This window comes from Carassius carassius, chromosome 9, assembly GCF_963082965.1.
Source record: "Carassius carassius chromosome 9, fCarCar2.1, whole genome shotgun sequence".
NCBI lineage: Eukaryota > Metazoa > Chordata > Actinopteri > Cypriniformes > Cyprinidae > Carassius > Carassius carassius.
The window spans coordinates 10,499,796-10,519,242 of record NC_081763.1 but is presented as its reverse complement, the minus strand read 5'-3'; the positions used below and the strand labels follow the sequence as shown (position 1 = coordinate 10,519,242).

Below are 19,447 nucleotides of genomic sequence, written 5' to 3'. Positions count from 1 at the left end.
TGAGCCATGGGGGGCTAAAAGCAAGTCCACTAGCTTCAGGAACCATGGCTGATTGGGCCACCTCAGCAAAATCTTGACTGGAGGGAAAGCATATTTTGTCTTTCTCCAATGGAGCGCTCAACAGAGAAAATAACATTTCTTAACATCTGTGTTGTATTTCAAAATGTGTAAATGAATGATTGTTGTCCATCATGTAGTTTCACTTTCATTGAAAGCCCTCACTCAAGCTCCTGCAACATTCCTTATCAGCTAGGTCTGAACTGAGTCAGTGCCCAAAAAAAACAAAAAAACAGAACACCCTTCAGTTGGTATAAAGTACAATGTACATTATAAAGTCAATTGTGACAATGTGGCTGAATACATGGTATAGTCATGGCCGTAAGGGTTTAAAAAATAAATACTTTAGAATTGTGCTATAATAACACTACAAAAACAACTCATTATATAGGCCTACACTACATATCAACTTTAAAAGAGCCAGACACGTAGATGTTTGTGAAAGATGTTTTCTCCGTGTCATTGTTAGTGGCACATTTGCCATATTTCATTCTGTAAGCTACTTGTTCTACAGATCTCTGTACTCGTGTTATTCTACTGTTTTTAAAAGCGTTGATACTGTTTCTAGATATTATAATGATGATCACTGTGTTTTGTCTTACCTAGTGTGGTATCCTGTCAATAACGTGCCCCTGCTCTCTCTGTGATTTATTTTTGTCAGTTTGTGCTGCTGATGCGGTGTTGCCAGGTATTGCTACGAAAACAACAACAAAAATACAGTCCTCACATAAATAAAATAAACCGAAATAAGTTGAAATCTTTATGGTTATGGAAATATGATAAAGATATCGTTAACTGTAAACTACCACCTTCCAGTTTATTAACCTCCTAAAGCGTCATTAAGTTGGAAAACAAGACCACAGACGCCTATAAAATGAATCTGACAACAGGGCGTATACTGCGCCCATCCTCAGTGCCTCGCTCTTTCTCCTGCCCCGTTCACGTGAATCGATCATATGCATCATCTTAAAGCATCCGCTGAACTATTGTCTATTACAATTTACAAACTATAACTAGCAACTAGACGAACGCTACAACGATTTTAAAGTAATATCAGTTCTGAAGTCCTTTGAGGTCATTTTCATTACAATCGATTTAATTCAATTAGCTACGTTACGTTTAATACTGGCCACTGTGGACTTTTCCTTATATCTTTCAGATTATTCAAATAATATTGGAATATTATTGTGTTCTGCTAATTCTGTTTTTGCTTAACTGAAAAAATACATTTTTAGTAAGAACAAACTTTACATGTGTGGGAACCAACCGAAGCATCAACTTTTTAAGTGTGCAGCTGTGACTCCCAGAGAGCATACTGTTATTTCCCACAAGAGGGCAGCACTAAAACACTTTGAAAAGAACAATAACAATGAGCTCCTCTCCAAGGAGCAATAAGTAAAGCGTTTGTATATTCAAGACATTACTTCTTGTTTCTTAGAAGGCAATTTTCAAGGTTATGTTGCATAACCTGCTATGCTACTGCATGTTGTTGTAATACTGTGAAATCCAGTTGTTCACAGGGTTTATAGCTAGGCAGTGGCCTTCTTTAGTGTTTCTTACACAGCACAGTCTGTCTTTCTGTTTTAGAGTGACACACTCCATTCTTAGACTGTCACTGCTGTCCCAATTTAGCTTTTAATGAACTCAGGAATAGTATTCCCTCTCCTCTCCCTCTATTAGCCTACCTCTGCTGCACATTTGTCCAAAACAGCAGCTGGCAACACAAGCTCCACTGAACACAATGAATCAAATTCAGGCCATAAGGCTGTACTTCTGGCCAACAAATCTCAGCAATAGAAGTTTAATCACTTAGTTTAGTAGGAGTTCACAAAGGAAGTTTATGGACGATGTTTTAAGTGACAGAACAGGGAACTTGTTAGAAATGTTCATTTTCTAGTTGAGAATTATGGTGGCAATGAGAAGAGAGGGTGACTAGATAATCTTTTCTGATTATATAACGTCAAGAATAGGATTAATTTATACACTTTAAGACATTTCCTGTTCACTTTGATCCAATCAAACATCTCCGAACTCACTGGATGTGGCTTCATGCATGTGGTTTCAACGAGAAAAAAAAACACATTGCTATTTTATTCAAGAAGATTTTGAATTTAAAAAGAGCATTTTTCCTCAAATCAGACAGTACGTCTTCCATCACTGAATCTCTAATCCACAGTGTTTGGGAAGTAGGCAAATAAAGCTAAACTGGAGTCGCAGTCCACTGTTTGTACTTCTTACTTTAAGGAACTTGAATGTAAAGCCTCCAGAAAGACAGAAACCCCCACACAAAACATGATTGTTAGGGGTAATCTTTGTTAATCTTCTGCATTTGGCCTGGGTCTCCATGTACGATTTTTCCTCATCCTCCTCACGCGTGGTGTGTGTGTGTGTGTGTGTGTGTGTGTGTGTGTGTGTCTGTGTGTGGAGGTGTATTACACATAAAAGGGTGACCCTGTAGTCTTGCTGTGAAATGCTGAGGTCATGTTTATCCAGGACACTAATCTCCCCTTGTGCTCAGGTGTTTTCATGCTTCAGGGACAGTGTGGATGATCAAGGGGGATTTCAAGGTTTCGCCATTTACCTGTCTGGGATGCTCATTAATAAGGACAGGAAAGTGTACAAATGTGTTGGCACCTCTTGTTTTTTCTTATTAAAAGCATTTTTATTATTTCTTGTTATTGTTAGAAAATCAGTTTCAAATCATTTAAACACTAGCTTTTATCTCAATAATTGCAAGAAATAAACCCACAATTATAATTTTATTTAATTTTTTCAATTTCCGAGCTTGTATATCAATGTTTAAATTTTTTTTTCTTTGAATTATGAGTTTACATTTTGCATCTGTTTTCCTTTCACCACAGAATGAAAATTTAACCGTAATAAAACATAATTGTGACTTATTTCATAATTTGGTAACACTTTACAATAAGGTTCCATTAGTTAATGTTAGTTAATGTATTTACTAACGCAAACGAACAATACATTTACAGTATAACTGTATTTATTCACCTTTGTCAATGTTAATGAAAATACAGTTGTTCACTGTTAGCTCATGTTAGTTCACAGTGCATTAACTAATGTTAACGAATACGACTTTTAAAAATAAATAAACAACAACCAATATCATACATACATATATATATGTATGTATATGTATATATATATATATATGTATATGTATATATATATATGTATATGTATATATGTATATGTATATATATATATATATATATATATTTTTTTTTTTTTTTTTTTTTTTTATAAAAATACAAAAATTGGCCATTGTGGGTGGCATATTGGTTTTGGCATTATGATACATTGATCAGTTTTCAGTGAATGTCAAGGTGTCTCTCAACTTTGAAGCATATTCAGTGTTGAAGATGAAGTGTAGAGCTGTGTTCACATCATCTACTTCACAAACATCCTTCTCCACTTCCAGCATTATTTCTAAAAGAGACTCTGCGTCCCTTTTTAAACAGCACAGGGTTTGGTGTATCTGGTTCTTAAACAAGGAGAAAATTATGTTATACTACAACAATATTTAGTAGTTAATGTGAAATGTATTATTATTATTATTATTTAATTAAGATTAAAAAATTAGTCAGTAATAGATCTTTGACTTTTTTGTAACCTGTCACAATGTAATAGAGGCATTGAAAAGAAAGATGAGGCTGTGTAAACTTAACTATTATATTAAAGACAATATACTGTCACGATCGTATAAAGGACAGGAAGCAAGTTGCAAGTTAACAGTCTTTATTAGAGACGTAAGGTCAGGCTGAGTTGGTGGTGGGTGACGCAGGGACCTCGATGGCAGCACAGACTGGTGAGAAGGTGATTGAGTGCACAGGTGGGTGATGATGAGGAATCCGTGAGATGATGGTGTATCCACAACGAAAGAACAGTAACAAGACACAAGGAGTATGCTGAGCAGAAGGGACACAGTCAAGAATCACGGAGGACCTCAAACAACGATCTGACAAACAAGAGACGAAAGACAGGGCATTAAGTAGGCTGGTGAAATGAGCTGCAGCTGCCGCTGATCATCCCACATGAAACAATCAACATGACGTAACATGAGACGAGCAGGAAACAGTGCATTCATGAACCGTGACAGTAGGATTAACCGGGGCAGGTGGATTAATCAAAGAATGAAATACAGGCTTTATTTTAGATACATGAAAGGCGGGATGAATTCTCTTGTACGCTGGAGGAAGTTTAAGGCGGACTGCCACCGGACTAATGATCTTGGTGACAGTAAACGGACCAATAAATTTGGGAGCAAGCTTATTAGAGACGGAACGGAGAGGAATGTTCTTGGTAGAAAGCCACACTTTTTGACCCACGACGTATACGGGAGGCCTAGACCGGTGGCGGTCGGCTTTAGCCTTGGTGCGCGCCCCCACTTGGAGCAGAGTCTCGCGGGCTCTAGTCCAAGTGTGGTGACACCTCTGGACAAAGGTGTGAACGGAGGGGACCGCGACTTCAGATTCCAGACTGGGAAAAATGGGTGGCTGGTATCCTACATTACACTCGAACGGAGATAGGCCTGTAGCTGATATAGGTAATGTATTGTGGGCGTACTCCACCATCAACAGTTGTTGGCTCAAGGAGGAAAGATTCTTGGAGACCAGACATCGCAACACCCTTTCCAAATCTTGGTTGGCTCTCTTGGTTTGACCATTGCTCTGGGGATGAATCCCTGAGGACAGTAAAATAAAATCTAAAAAAATAATAAAATCTAGTGCGATATGGGACAGGGTCTTGAAGGGACCGGCAGCGGTTGAAGTAACCCATCGGGGGGTCGATTGGATGTCTTACCAGTGGCACAAACCGAGCAAGCCAGAACAAAACTGTGAATGTCGCGAGCCATAAGTCGCCACCAGAATCGTTGCTTGAGTGGGAAGTCGTGGCCTAATGGTTAGAGAGTCGGACTCCCAATCGAAAGGTTGTGAGTTTGAGTCCCGGGCCGGCAGGAATTGTGGGTGGAGGGAGTGCATGTACAGTTCTCTCTCCACCTTCAATACCACGACTTAGGTGCCCTTGAGCAAGGCATCGAACCCCCAACTGCTCCCCGGGCGCCGCAGCATAAATGGCTGCCCACTGCTCCGGGTGTGTGTGTGTTCACTGCTCTGTGTGTGTGCATTTCGGATGGGTTAAATGCAGAGCACGAATTCTGAGTATGGGTCACCATACTTGGCTGAATGTCACTTCACTTTCACTTTTTGACCAAAAATTTAGTACGGTTAACTCCTGGATGACAAGGCACATTAGAACAATGCCCCCACTGAATAACGTTGGACCGTAATCCCTCCGGCAGAAATAATCGATTCGGTGGGCACCCGGGCAGAGGCGTTACCCCTTCTAAGGCCGTCTTGACCTTCGATTCGACCTCCCATGTGAGTGTGGAGACCACTAATGTCTCAGGTAAAGTACACTCGGGAGTAGACGGTCGTTCGGAATGGTCAAAAATGCTCGACGAAGAATCGGGTTTGATGTTCTTGGAACCCGGGCGGTACGAGAGAGTAAAATCAAAACGTCCGAAAAAAAAGTGCCCACCGAGCCTGCCTGGAGTTCAACCTTTTGGCAGTTCTAATGTATTCTAAATTCTTGTGGTCAGTCCATATTATAAAAGGAACACCCGAGCCTTCTAACCAGTGGCGCCATTCTTCCGATGCCATCTTGACTGCCAACAATTCTCGGTTAACAATATCATAATTACGTTCGGCAGGGGATAATCGGTATGAAAAAAACGCGCACGGGGGCATCTTGTCGTCTGAGGGAGAACGTTGGGATAACACCGCACCTACCCCCACCTCTGATGCGTCGACCTCCACCACAAACTGACGTGATGGATCAGGGGTGATTAAGATAGGGTCCGAAACGAAACAGCCCTTCAGTTTGGCAAACACAGCCTCGGCTGTTTCTGACCACCTGAACGTAGTTCTGGAGGAGGTCAAGGCAGTCAGAGGTGCGGCTAGTTGACTGAAGTTGCGAATAAAACGCCGGTAGAAGTTGGCGAACCCCAGAAACCTCTGTAGGGCCTTACGGGAATCTGGACTTGGCCACTCTACCACAGCCTTAACTTTCTTGAGATCCATGCGTATTCCCTCAGTCGACACGATATATCCAAGAAACGGATTGGACTGTGCATGAAAAGCGCATTTCTCCACCTTGACAAAAAGCCCATTCTCTAGCCACCACTGAAGCACTCGTCGAACGTGCTGCACATGTTCCTGGAGAGAAGAGGAAAAAATCAATATGTCGTCCAGGTAGACATATATAAATGGATCGATCATATATCGCAGCACGTCGTTGATGAATGCCTGGAAGACCGCTGGGGAGTTGGACAGCCCGAAGGGCATGACCAAGTATTCAAAGTGCCCCCTGGGGGTGTTAAAAGCGGTCTTCCATTCATCCCCCTCCCTAATACGGACCAAATGATAAGCATTACGTAAGTCCAATTTTGTGAAGATCGACGCTCCCTGCAACCTCTCGAAGGCTGAAGACATCAACAGCAAAGGGTATCTATTCTTTATATTGATGTTGTTCAGTCCCCGATAATCAATACAAGGTCGCAGCAACCCGTCTTTCTTCCCCACAAAAAAGAACCCCGCCCCCGTTGGAGAAGAGGAAGGGTGGATGAACCCCGAAGCTAGAGAATCAGAAATATATTTCTCCATAGCCTCCCTTTCTGGGACAGAAAGTAAATATAATTTGCCTTTAGGTGGAGACTTACCTGACAGTAAATCTATGGCACAGTCATAGGGACGATGCGGAGGGAGAGAAGCACCACAAGACTTACTGAACACTTCCTTCAGGTGGAGGTACTCCGCGGGCACGTTAGACAAATCCACTGCTTCCTTTGAAACATAGACATAGAAACAGACGGACAAGCAGACACTAGACAAGACTCATGACATTTATTACTCCAGGCCAGGATGGAATGAAGTTGCCAGTCTACTTTGGGATTGTGACGGAGGAGCCAGGGGTGACCAAGAACTATGGGTGCAAGGGGAGAGTATATAGAATGAGATGATTTCTGAGTTGTTGCCTGATGTGATGAGGGTCATGTTTCCAGTGGTGAGTGAGATGACCGGCAGTCTTTGTCCATTGAGGGCGTGAACCGTGATCTGGTGAGCGAGGGGTCTGAGGGGAATTTCAAGTTTGGGTGCAAGTGCATGGTCCATGAAATCACCTTCAGCCACGGAGTCCAGAAGTGCTTGGCAGTCGTGAAATCGTGCTGACCATCTCAGTCTTACCGGGAGGAGTGTAGATGATGATGAGGTCTTCTCGGCGGAGATCCCACCCAATAGTAGCCTCATACTTACTACCGGGCTTGGCCTTTTACCGAACAGATGTAGGCGTGATGACCGGTTCCACCGCAGTAGAGGCACAGGCCCAGGGATCTCCGCCTCTCCTTCTCCTCCCGGAAAAGCCAAGCTCGCCCTACCTGCATGGGCTCGTGATCGTAGGAGGGGCTGGCCGCGTCCCCGCCGCTGACCCGGGTATCCGTAGGAGCTCTCGGTGTGGGATTGGGTAGGTTACGTCGTTCCACTCGTGTCAGTCGTGCATCTACCCTTAGTGCCAGCTCAATGAGTCCATTGAGTGAGGTCGGAAGGTCCAGGGCGTAGACATGCAGGAACATGTCCCAATGCGCCTTCTCGTTCCATTGACACTCCACCGCCAGGGTACAGAACTCGATAGAGAAATCCGATACTGATCCCTCTCCTTGTCGTAATTCGGCTAGCCTCCTAGCTGCCTCTCTTCCGGCAACGGCCCGATTGAACACTCGCCTCATCTCCGCGGCGAGTGTCTGGAACGAGGCGCAGCATGGATCTTGATTCTCCCACACCGTCGTTCCCCATAATGCCGCCCTCCCAGTGAGCAGCGTCAAAACGAACGCCACCTTGGCTTGTTCGTTGGAGAAGGTCCTGGGTTGAAGAGAGAAGAGCATAGAGCATTGTGTTAGGAAAGCTATACAGAAATTTGGCTCACCAGCGTAGGTTTCCGGAACTGGAAGGTGTGGTTCCAGCTGGGAGGGGGTCTCCGGTGGTGTGGGTGGAACAGACGGTGTGAGCGGCGCAGTGGGGGCTCGCAGAAGTTGTAATTGCTGGGTGAGCTCGGACACCTGCACCACCAAAGCCTGGACTGCGCGACCAGTGTCGTTAAGATTCTGTTCCTAGTAGTCCATCCTTCGAGCACTGGCGCTGAGGAACTCTTCTAACGCCGAAGATGGGGAACTCGCTGCTTCCATGGGTGGTCAGATCGTTCTGTCACGATCGTATAAAGGACAGGAAGCAAGTTGCAAGTTAACAGTCTTTATTAGAGACGTAAGGTCAGGCTGAGTTGGTGGTGGGTGACGCAGGGACCTCGATGGCAGCACAGACTGGTGAGAAGGGGATTGAGTGCGCAGGTGGGTGATGATGAGGAATCCGTGAGATGATGGTGTATCCACAACGACCAAACAGGAACAAGAAACAAGGAGTATGCTGAGCAGAAGGGACACAGACAAGAATCACGGAGGACCTCAAACAACGATCTGACAAACAAGAGACGAAAGACAGGGCATTAAGTTGGCTGGTGAAATGAGCTGCAGCTGCCACACCCACATGAAACAATCAACATGACGTAACATTAGACGAGCAGGAAACAGTGCATTCATGAACTGTGACATATACAGTAGATGGTGGCAAGTGGTCATGAAAACCAAATTATGAGCATTCTGTTAGCAAGAATCTCTTACTAATATTTACCTTACTTGACATCAGTGAGAAATAAATGTATTATAAATATATGATCCCATTAAAAGCACATTTTGTCGTAATTTACTCTCCCTGATGTTGTTCCAAACCTGAAGACTGTTTTCTTCTGCACAACACAAAATAAGATATTGTTAAGAATAAGAATGTTGAAGAATGTCCATATGATGAAAATCACTGGTGTCCAGAACAACATGTCAGTGATTTTCAGTGACATTCTTGAAAATAACTTTCACAGAACAAAGGAAAGTCATGCATGTTTGAAAAAATATGAAGGTGAGAAAATCTAATTAAATTTTTGTTTGAATATTCCTTTTATTCATTCTTGCTGCTGTTATTGTGGAACCTGCATGGACACAAACAGTTCCACAGAATAACCCCATGTTTAGAAGAAATCCTAACCAAGAGAAGAGGTTGAAAAAGAAACCTTTATAGATTTAAATATTATGGACACAAAAACACTCACTTCACTGATGACATAGAAGTGGAAACAGCAGGACAGCAGCAACCATTGAGTCCTTTAATTGAAAATCTGTTAAATTCAAGATGGTATACTATGTTTCCAAATATTGTGATTCTTAAGTTTACTGTTCATGCAAATCAGTGATTTATTTCCTTTGTATGCTAAATCAATACAGATTTGTCACTGTTTGTGCCACCGGACAAACCCCAACTGACCTTGGCCTCTTTTGATACAAATCTTCTTCATCTGCTAAATGAATAAATAAATAATAAAAAATAAACACATACAGTACATGAAACATTCTCACAGGATAATAGAAATAAAAGTATTGAAGTGTTTCTTTGTTTTAGCAAACCTACCTCTACAATGGTTGCCATATTTTAAAGGACTCCTGGTAAAATGATCTGTTTTCTTACTTTGCTGAACCTGCAACAAATTTATTTCTTGAACATTAATCAAAGGTCGATCTTTCTTTTTTTAATTTGTTTTTAAGCACATCCTCTGCCGCTCTTTTCTCTCAATAACTGGTATTTGGTAAAAGGGATGAAAACACCTTGTTGTGTTCACCTGTTGCATACCTGAAAATAATTTTTACCCTCATCATTCTCTAAAATTATAAACTTAATGGATTGTGGAAATTACAATGCACATCTAATAAAACAGAGCTTGAATTATTTTTGATAATGTTTGCTTTGTCCTGTCAAAAAAAAATCTCTGGTCTCAATTTTTTTATTATTATTATTATTATTATTGCTACAATGTGTTGCTACAAACAATATATAATACTATATTTTTTAAACATGTGTAGAATAGTAACTTGAGAATAGTATCTTGTTGGAATCTCAGTCTTTAGGTTTTCTTGTAATCTTATGAATTTGACTTGATCCTTCATTTCTGGGAATATTTAAACTTCCGTAGTCTTAGTTAGGTTCATTAAAGTGTATCCATAAATTTCAGTCTCTGTTTAAACAACAGGAGTCATAAAACTATATTTATAAAGTTATGGTTATAAAAGCAGTTATAAAGTACCTTATTAGTGTAATGTATTACATTATTACAGTATTATTTGAATTCAGCATACTACCTTGATGGGGACAATGGTGTCTCTTTTGAGAATATCTTTAAAAAAACATCTGAGAAAAGTATATTGTTCATTACTGAAGTAGTTAACTAATGTTAACTAATGAACCTTATTGTAAAGTGTTATCCATTATTACCTTTTTTTTAATTACAAGTTTATATCTTGCATTCCTGAGTTTATATCTTACAAATATGAATTTTGCTCATAAATGAAAGAAAGAAGTGTCATCTATTTTTGTTTTTAGAAACATTTGTAAACTACATATTTTCAGGAATGTTACAATAAAGTTTTGTCTGTTTTAGATAATATAAACAATTTGTATTATTATTTTTTGTCTCACTCTGGATGAGAGAGGCAGACCCCTCTTGCTGTAGCACTCCAGGTGTTTGGTTTGTTTTTTCAATCTGTGTGCTAAATGAAGTCTAGCTCGCATTGGTCTGACTGGAGGCGGGTGCTGTCTCCACCTCCCTCTCAAGGGCAGCCCACCCCTGATGTGTGAGCTAAACCCCCACCTCATGGTCCCTGCACGTTAATACCGAGATGAGATGGAGATATAGAGACGCGTCCTGCGGGTTGACACGCACATTACAGAGGAAAATCTGCTGATTTCGAGGGCTGAGGAATTTATTGATGAACTTAATTGATTATTGAGGTCTCTATCTCCCCTTTATCTTTTGTTTCTTATCATTACTAATTATTTATAACCGCCACCCTGAAGTTCATCGTTGTCATTCTGGCCGCCGGGATGGTGGCGTTTATCGGAGCGGTTATATGCATCATCGCCGCGGTTCACAGCGGATCTCCACCGGCATCCGCGGCCGCAGCGCAGCCCCTGGCGGACAACCATTCACTCTCGACAGGCACAGCCGGGAAGGGGTTTTCCACCGGGTCCGTCCCCAGAGCAGGACCGCTGGACGCTCTTCACGGTACTGATGCGACCAGTAGGGAACGAGGAGGACCGGAGGCGCCAACCTTCTACGGTTTAACGGGACTAGGGACCGGGGGCAGCGCGCAGCAAGTCACTTACAGCAGACTCATCTGCACCCCTGTCCCCGCCGGTGAGTGCAACCCGAAAAACTTTCAGCAACAAGCGGACGACCAGTCGTTATACGCGGGAGAGGACTGGGGGTACCTGCGCACCACCGCCGAGGAGCTCCGGCAGACCGTCCTACAGCAGAAGGATGACATCGTCACGGATCAGAGAACTATACGGGAGCTAACGGGAAAGCTCTCGGAATGCGAGAGAGACTTAAAGGGACGGAAGGTCCCGGAACGGAGCGCGGGACTCGGGGATGCGCGGAAAGAGAATAAGGAGCAAGTCATGATGCGGGACGATGCGGGGTCCTCGACGCGGACGCCTCGTGCGATGGAGGAGCTGGTGCACGTCATAACTCAAATGAAGGACCGCATTGAGAAACTGGAGGTAAGGAAGGCGCAAGACCTTATAAATGAGGTAAAGATGTGGGAGAGATTCAACAAGATATGACTGAAGACATGAAGTGGGAAATCCATTAAAAATGTTTGCAATCTCGTCAGTTTAACATTTATCCTTTTTCTAAAAAAGAAATAGTCTAGGCTAATACATATACATACATACATATATATATATATAATGTAAGATAAAATATATTAACGGTGAGCGTGATTTTACCAAGTGCAACATGTTCCTGGATCAACATCCTTGTTGCAATCCTGGAATAACATTCCAATCAACCAATCAGAATTGAGATGTACCTCTTCAGGAAATGTCAGTTTAAGGTTGACAATCAGGGTTAGGTACCTACACCCTTGTTAATCAACTTTCATTTCAAACTGATTTTAGGAATAAATTATGGGTAGGGTTAGGTTTAGGGGTAGGGACTGGGTTAAATCTGTATTTTTGACAGTAGATGTTTATGAATAAAGCTGCCTGGTGCTGAATGTTACTGTCTGACCTGTTGATGAACGCTATTAGTATGATAGGAGCGTTATATTAGCTGTTTCGGAGATGCAGGTATAGGCTATGTGCTGCAGTGAGCTCGTTAACTTCATCGCTCTTTTGAGAAGTTCGTTTGCGTTTCAGCTCACGTACGATCGCGCGCCTGTGCCCTGATTTATCTGTGTGCGCTGGATGCGCGTCCCTGATTAGGTTTCCATGGAAATTTAAGTTACGTGCGCAGTTTTTATGATCTATGAGCCGATAGAAGCAACATATTACATCTCCATCAGGCCCACTTCTAGCGCATATGATTAACCTCGATCTAACCCAAATCTATCAGTCTCATATAAATCTAGACATAGTACTAGACGGTAAATAAAGCATAACGCTAGTAAATGACCAATATTTTACATTAGAAGAAAATTAAATGGTAAATAGTAGGTATATTTCAGGGTGTAAATCAGTATTTTTATTGTTCTCCAGTCAGTGTCTATGTGATGAGAAACATGATACACCACTGAAAGCATATTATGGATTCCTGCAGCTGTGCATGACAGCTCTGCAAGCTAACTGGCACAGATCATTTTGAGGTTATCCCACAATAGAATAGAATAGAACAGAATTTGTTATTGCATGCAACTGGGGAAGTACTGTGTTGTAATTCTTTGTAATTGATCTCCTTAAAAGGGATAGTTCACCCCAAAACGCAAATTCTGTCATCATTTACTCCTCAAGTTATTTTAAACATGTATGGGTTTCTTTCCTCATCTAAACACAAAAGAAGACATTTTGACACCAAACATTTGCTGGTTCCCATTGACTTCCATAGTATGGAAAAAAATACTATGGAAGACAATAGGGACCCGAAACTGTTTGGTTACCAACATTTTTTCTTCTTTTGTATTCAGCAGATTTGGACAGGTTTGGTTCCCCTTGAGTAAATCATGATAGAATTAGCATTTTGGGTGAAATATCTCTTTCAGCTTCCAGCCTGATATGATGCATCATGAAGTCTTAAATTTGAGCGGGGTTTGGTTTATTGCAGGATATTGCATGATGCATAACAGTTTACACCTGAAAATAGGTTCATAATTGTTTTTTGAGATATAAAAGCTTGTATAAAAAAATAATAAATGTGGTTCTTATGTCACTATGCACATGACAGGAACATCAAATAGTCAAAATATTGATTTTACATGCTCTTAAAGTTAAATGTCATATGATTACTGTCTTGTTTCCAGTCTGAAATGGCACCACCAGGATTCAATCACGCAGACACAAGCTCACAGAAAGCAGCAGGTGCTGCTCGTATGCCAAAGGCTGGTGCTCAGAGAAGAGTGGAGGATCTGGAAGGAGAACTGAAGAGAAAGATAAAACTGCTGGAGGAGGAGAGGAAAGCACTGCGGAAAGAGACACAGAAGCATCACGAGCATATTGACTACGGACTGGACACTGTACACCAGCGGATAAGCAGCCTAGAGAAAGGTGAGGCAGAGGTCAGATTTACTGCAGGAAGAAATATTGATTACAAAAACTGATTTTACCAAGAGCTTCTTAAAGGGATAGTTCAACCAACAATGACAACCGTGTCAGTGTTTACCATTCCAAAACTGTATGACTTTCTTTTTTCTCCTGTGGAATATAAAATACAATATTTTGAGTGTTGAGTGCCGCAGTGTTTTTTGTGTGTATTTATTGGTCAAAACAATGGCAGTCATTGGGCTCCATTGTGGTTTGGTTCTCGGCATTCTCTAAAACATCTTTACAGACATGACAAGTAAATAATGATATAAATAAGTAGACAATGAGAGAAGTTCATTTTATGGGTGGACAAAGAAATGTATAATATAAATGAATTATAATAATGAATGTTCTGAGTTCAAAACAAGTTAAGCTTTATGCTTTAAAAGCAGCTTATATTTTGTTTTGTCTTGTTTCTCTCACATTTTTCTTACAGGTCTCTCTGAGAACAAGTTTCCAGAGGGTTTCAGGCTCTCATTCCCTGTACGCAGCTCTTCCATGTATGCCACTGTAAAGCATGAAATCCCATCCCTCGCCGCTCTGACTGTCTGCATGTGGATCAAGCCTGCCAAAAGCATCTTGGGAACAGCTGCTTCCTATGCTGTTTTTGACCAGAGCCACGAATTTGTGCTTCAGCAGTTGGTTCATGGGCCCGTTGAGCTCATCATTAATAATGAGGTAGAGCATCACAGAATCAAATCTGACAGACAGGAAACAGAATTGTGAAGATTTTAATTATTCTCAGGCTCATAACCTTAAATCATTCAGGAGTCAGACATTCAATACACTACAAAGAACTGGAACATAAGAGAGGATTCGTTTGAGGGTTGGACTACAGTGTTTGTGCTGTATGTTTGCTTGTTTTTGACACACTATAAAGAACTAGCTCCTAAGATTCATTTTCTCAAGGGTCAGACTACACTGGTTGCATTGGTTCTTGCTTTTTCTTTGAAATGAATGGCTTATTGGAGTCATTTAGGAGTGTTGAAATCTCATTTGCAGGATCAACTACATAGAAAAACAATGGAAAAGTAGCACATTGGAAATAAACCCATAATATTTAGCTTAAAGAACAACAATTTTATTAGCATCCACAGCACTGTACGATAGTGTTGACATAAACCGTTCAACGCTGCAGATATGTTGTATGCTGCTCAAAATTTTGAGCACTGTAATATTGGGTGTATTCTGAGTGGCTGTCAATGTTTTTATCATTCATTAGCTGAAAAAAAATCATCTTCTGTCATTATAGTTGTGGTGTGCACTATTGTCATATAATTGGAATGATTAATAAAACTGTGTAGTATCATTATAGTTATAGTCCATTGTGTGAACAGCCCTACAAAGGAAAAGTACATTTTTAGTACACATTCTTTTAGTTGTATGTTTTTAGTAAAAGATGAACAGATGCTTAGTTTGACCTCTGACTGCTCTTATGGTTTGCTAAAGCAATTGAATTGTTTTGTGTGCGTTCACGTTTTTCAGTGTTACAATACTGGACAGTAAGATAATCTGCCAGGCTTTCTTTTCAAAGTGCAGACTAGTCTGACTTATCCAAGCACATGTATCTCAGGATCAGTGTTTGGATTTTAATTTGAACGGTTTTTTGCTCCTCCATCCTGTAGGTGGCGCCATTGTCTCTGAACTTAACAATGGGCAGATGGCAGCATATGTGTGTGAGCTGGAACCGGAGAGCTGGATCGTGGCATGCCTACTTAGGGGGCAAACTAAAGATTGAAGGAAGTGACCTGGCAACCCGTCACAGCATCCGACCGGGAGGAACCCTCATACTTGGCCAAGAACAGGTACGCCAGATTCTGGCCATTGTAACTGGTTGCCAGATAGTGGCAGCTCAAGATGAGCAGCATTTGGTATTCACACAGCATGGAAAAGTCACCATAAACACAAACCAAATCTGAAACATGCCTTTTTGTTTATCCTTTCCTTTCCCTGCCCTCTTCATCCCTCTCTAGTTAAACTCCAGTGCACTTATCCTTTAATTAGACCTAGTAAAGCTTAAAGTCGTTCTCTTTTTCATGTTTTTTTTATGTAGTCTGAGGTTGTGCTTTTAAGCTGGACTGACTACGATAAGCAAAATTATAAGAAAAATCATGTTTCCAGAGCTGTTTCATTTTATAATGAAATTTTCTGGGAATTCTCCGAGCTTGCTACATACTACATTACTGTGTCACTGGCTGTTTGAGCTTATTTCTAGGATAATTTTTTTAATTAATATTGGAATATAAGACACTTAAAATGACACATTGAAATATTGCATCACATTTTTAAGAAGCTGTAATGTTTTAAGGGGAAGTCGTGGCCTAATGGTTAGAGAGTCGGACTCCCAATCGAAAGGTTGTGAGTTTGAGTCCCGGGCCGACAGGAATTGTGGGTGGGGGGAGTGCATGTACAGTTCTCTCTCCACCTTCAATACCACGACTTAGGTGCCCTTGAGCAAGGCATCGAACCCCCAACTGCTCCCCGGGCGCCGCAGCATAAATGGCTGCCCACTGCTCCGGGTGTGTGCTCACAGTGTGTGTGTGTTCACTGCTCTGTGTGTGTGCATTTCGGATGGGTTAAATGCAGAGCACAAATTCTGAGTATGGGTCACCATACTTGGCTGAATGTCACGTCACTTTCACTTTTCACTTTCACACTTTCACTTTCACTTTTTAATATCACTGGTGCTGAAACGAAAAGATTCCACTATTTCAGAAACAGTCAAATGTGCCTTTGTTGTTTTTATCATTGTTTAAATGTAATTTTGGACTATCTTTATTGTGGCACAATATATACCTCAAACAAACACTAAATTTTGTTTTTCAAAATAATTCAGATCTAAGCCATCCATTGATTTCAATGAATAATGAGATTTTTTTATATTATTTTTTTACATAATTTTTTTTTAAATTATTTATATTATTTGATGCACAGTTTAAATGCATTATTAACAAGAAAATGGCATTTTCATAGAAACTGCAAATAAATTTCACAAACAATTCCAAAGAAATGGCAAACTGTTTAAGTAAGACACTGAATTAAACGTGAAATTTTGAAGTAGAAAAACTGAAATAGTGTGTTCTTGTAAAACGTGCTCCAGTAACCTTTGTTTTATTTACAATTAAAAAAAATAAAAAATAAAAAAACTTTTTTTTTTACAGTATATTTCCTGTCTCCTGCAGAGCTCAATGGGCGGTCTTCGTTTCGAAGCATCAAGGGCTATGGTGGGAGAGCTGTCTGATTTTAACATGTGGGACCGGCTGCTTTCACACACAGAGCTCTCCGCTCTTGCCCACTGCAGCACGAGGATGCTGGGTAATGTAGTACCGTGGACCAGCCATGAGGTGGAGGTTTTCGGAGGCGTCACCAAGCAACTGGCCGATCATTGTGAGCAACGCACCAGCGCCAGACAGTGATGTGCTCCTGAGGCTCGTTTAAGGGTCAGATAGTCAAAGACAGGGTGTTCAGAGATAACAAAGATTCATCAGAGAGCAAAACACCTTGCCATGGTCATGGTCTTTTATTTAAGGCAAAGTTTTTTTCAGAAGTGTTTGCTGAAACATGCCTAACTATCATTACTGTTGAAGGTTAGTGATTTGAACAAAAACCTAACCCTAAGGATTAAACAAAAGTGCATAAGTCGTCCCACGCTACAAACAAGAATGATACCTCAAATCTACCAGCTTGTTGAGGTGAAGTGTGCTCTTAGTTTTCTAAGCAATCAAACCTGTGATTTCCACATGGAAGATGATAAAATGGGTGCAAATATTCTTGACTTAAAGGGATAGTTTAGCGAAAAATTAAAATTCTGTCATAATTTACTAATTCTCAAGTTGTTCCAAACCTGTATGAATGTAGTTTTTTCTGTCGAGCACAAAAGATGATATTTTGAAAAATGTTGGTTGTGAAACAGTTGCTGCAAGCCATTGACTTCCATAGTATTTTCTTTTACCATACAGTGGCTACCAGCAACTGTTTGGTTACCAACATTCTTCAAATATCTTTTTTTTGTGCTAAGATGAAGAAAGAAACTTGTACAGGTTTGGAACAACACGAGTGTGAGTAAATGATGACAGAATTTTCACTTTTGGCTGAACTATCCCTTTAAGTTGCAGTCACATTGACCATTGTTTGGCAAATTGATTTATTTATTTTTCGCAAGATTCACAGATTTCGCAACAAGCTCAGATTGGTCGTGTGGATTCGCTTGACCAAAAGACGACTGGCTTGAAAGTGACTTCTGTGTGAGAAGTTCTTCATACATTACTTCACTATTGACAATAGACCCGTCACAGGAAGTTTGATTGACACTAATCATAACACAGAATCTGCCATTTTTTGTCTGACAAACATACCAGACAGGAGAGTAATTGAACTGAACTTGAGAAATGGTGTGCATTGATGTCTTTCCGTGGTTGAAACAAGATACCTTCTGATGTTCATTCATATTTAATTCATGTTATAATATTGTATTTTTAACTAATGTTGAATTAGAGCGCATGGCTTGTTGGTTATAGCAACAGTAATGAAGGGGGGAGGGTTCTTTCCTAAGGGTCAAAATTGAAATGAATGTGACCACACCTTTACAGACAAGCCATATCTAGGGAACAGAATATTACCAGTATCACAGGCTCTTTTCTAACTAGCAACGTCCAGATAGCAATATACTATAGACATTCAGAACAGATCAGCAATCGCGTAGCAATTGCGTGGAAAAGCATCTCTCTTTTTAAATTATTTACTTCTTATTTATTACTAGTTATACCTTGTTGAACATCTGAGTGTAAACATTTGTTGTGGGATCTTCAGGCTCAGTGTTTGATTATTTATTTTTTCCCACATTTCAAAGCAAATATTTGCATACTCATTCAGATTTGTTATTTATAAAGTATTTGATTGAAATTAGTTTAGAGAAACACTCACACAGCTGGGAATATGTTTGCTTTTAGTCTGCAGTTTTTTTATACTAGGTTTTTTTGTGTATGTTTGATATCTCTTCTTTTTTTTTATAAGATGTTTTTGAATCACACTGTTACTATGGTGATCACTTCAGCAGACTGAATCCTATTGGTCAGACCAGTCCTGGTTGAATTCTACTCCATTAAAATCCCTTTAACACCATCAGAATCACATTGAATTAGAACGAACAGATGGAAAAGGGAGCTGTTGAAATAGGCTTTTGGCCAGATGAAGACTTCAGCAATATTTCATAGAATAACTACATTAACCTTTAAAGCCATGGTTTTGAAACCCTTTACAATGTGCCATCTACAATAACATGCTTTCTGAGAACTGTTTTCAGTGTTAAACGTAATCTGCAAATATCTACATACAACAGAATATTTTCTCATGCTGAGAAATTAGCATGTATAGCCTATATAGATTTATAAAAAAATCTACTCAACAAAATTCTATTTGTAAAATAAGCAACAAACATTCCGAACGATGAATGTAAAATTCTTAGACAATATACATTCCACCGTCTATCTATCTCCCTATCATAACTGTGACTGAATAGGCATCTCGGAGTTTATGTAAATTATGCTTCACATGTGTTATGTGGATTATAATCCATGTATTATTTATATGTAAAGTGCAGCAGCCTGGAAAATGCCTGTTTTGTGGCCTTGTCGAACACAAGAATG

The 19,447-nt window shown here is 40.5% G+C and overlaps 1 protein-coding gene across 1 annotated transcript; it reads left to right on the top strand.

The window, feature by feature from the left end:
* Positions 1–10,873: 10,873 nt before the first annotated feature.
* On the top strand, positions 10,874–18,049 carry LOC132148915 (neuronal pentraxin-2-like). The gene is made up of 5 exons (XM_059557711.1): positions 10,874–11,786; positions 13,523–13,766; positions 14,239–14,480; positions 15,428–15,607; positions 16,985–18,049. The coding sequence occupies exons 1-5, from the start codon at positions 11,109–11,111 to the stop codon at positions 17,216–17,218; spliced, it is 1,578 nt and encodes a 525-aa protein (XP_059413694.1). The 5' UTR covers positions 10,874–11,108; the 3' UTR covers positions 17,219–18,049.
* Positions 18,050–19,447: the final 1,398 nt, after the last annotated feature.

Coding starts and splice junctions, on each gene's coding strand:
- LOC132148915 (XM_059557711.1), top strand. CDS start 11,109: ATGGTGGCGTTTATCGGAGCGGTTATATGCATCATCGCCGCGGTTCAC. Junction 11,787..13,522: donor ACCGCATTGAGAAACTGGAG/GTAAGGAAGGCG, acceptor TCTTGTTTCCAG/TCTGAAATGGCACCACCAGG. Junction 15,608..16,984: donor TCATACTTGGCCAAGAACAG/GTACGCCAGATT, acceptor TGTCTCCTGCAG/AGCTCAATGGGCGGTCTTCG.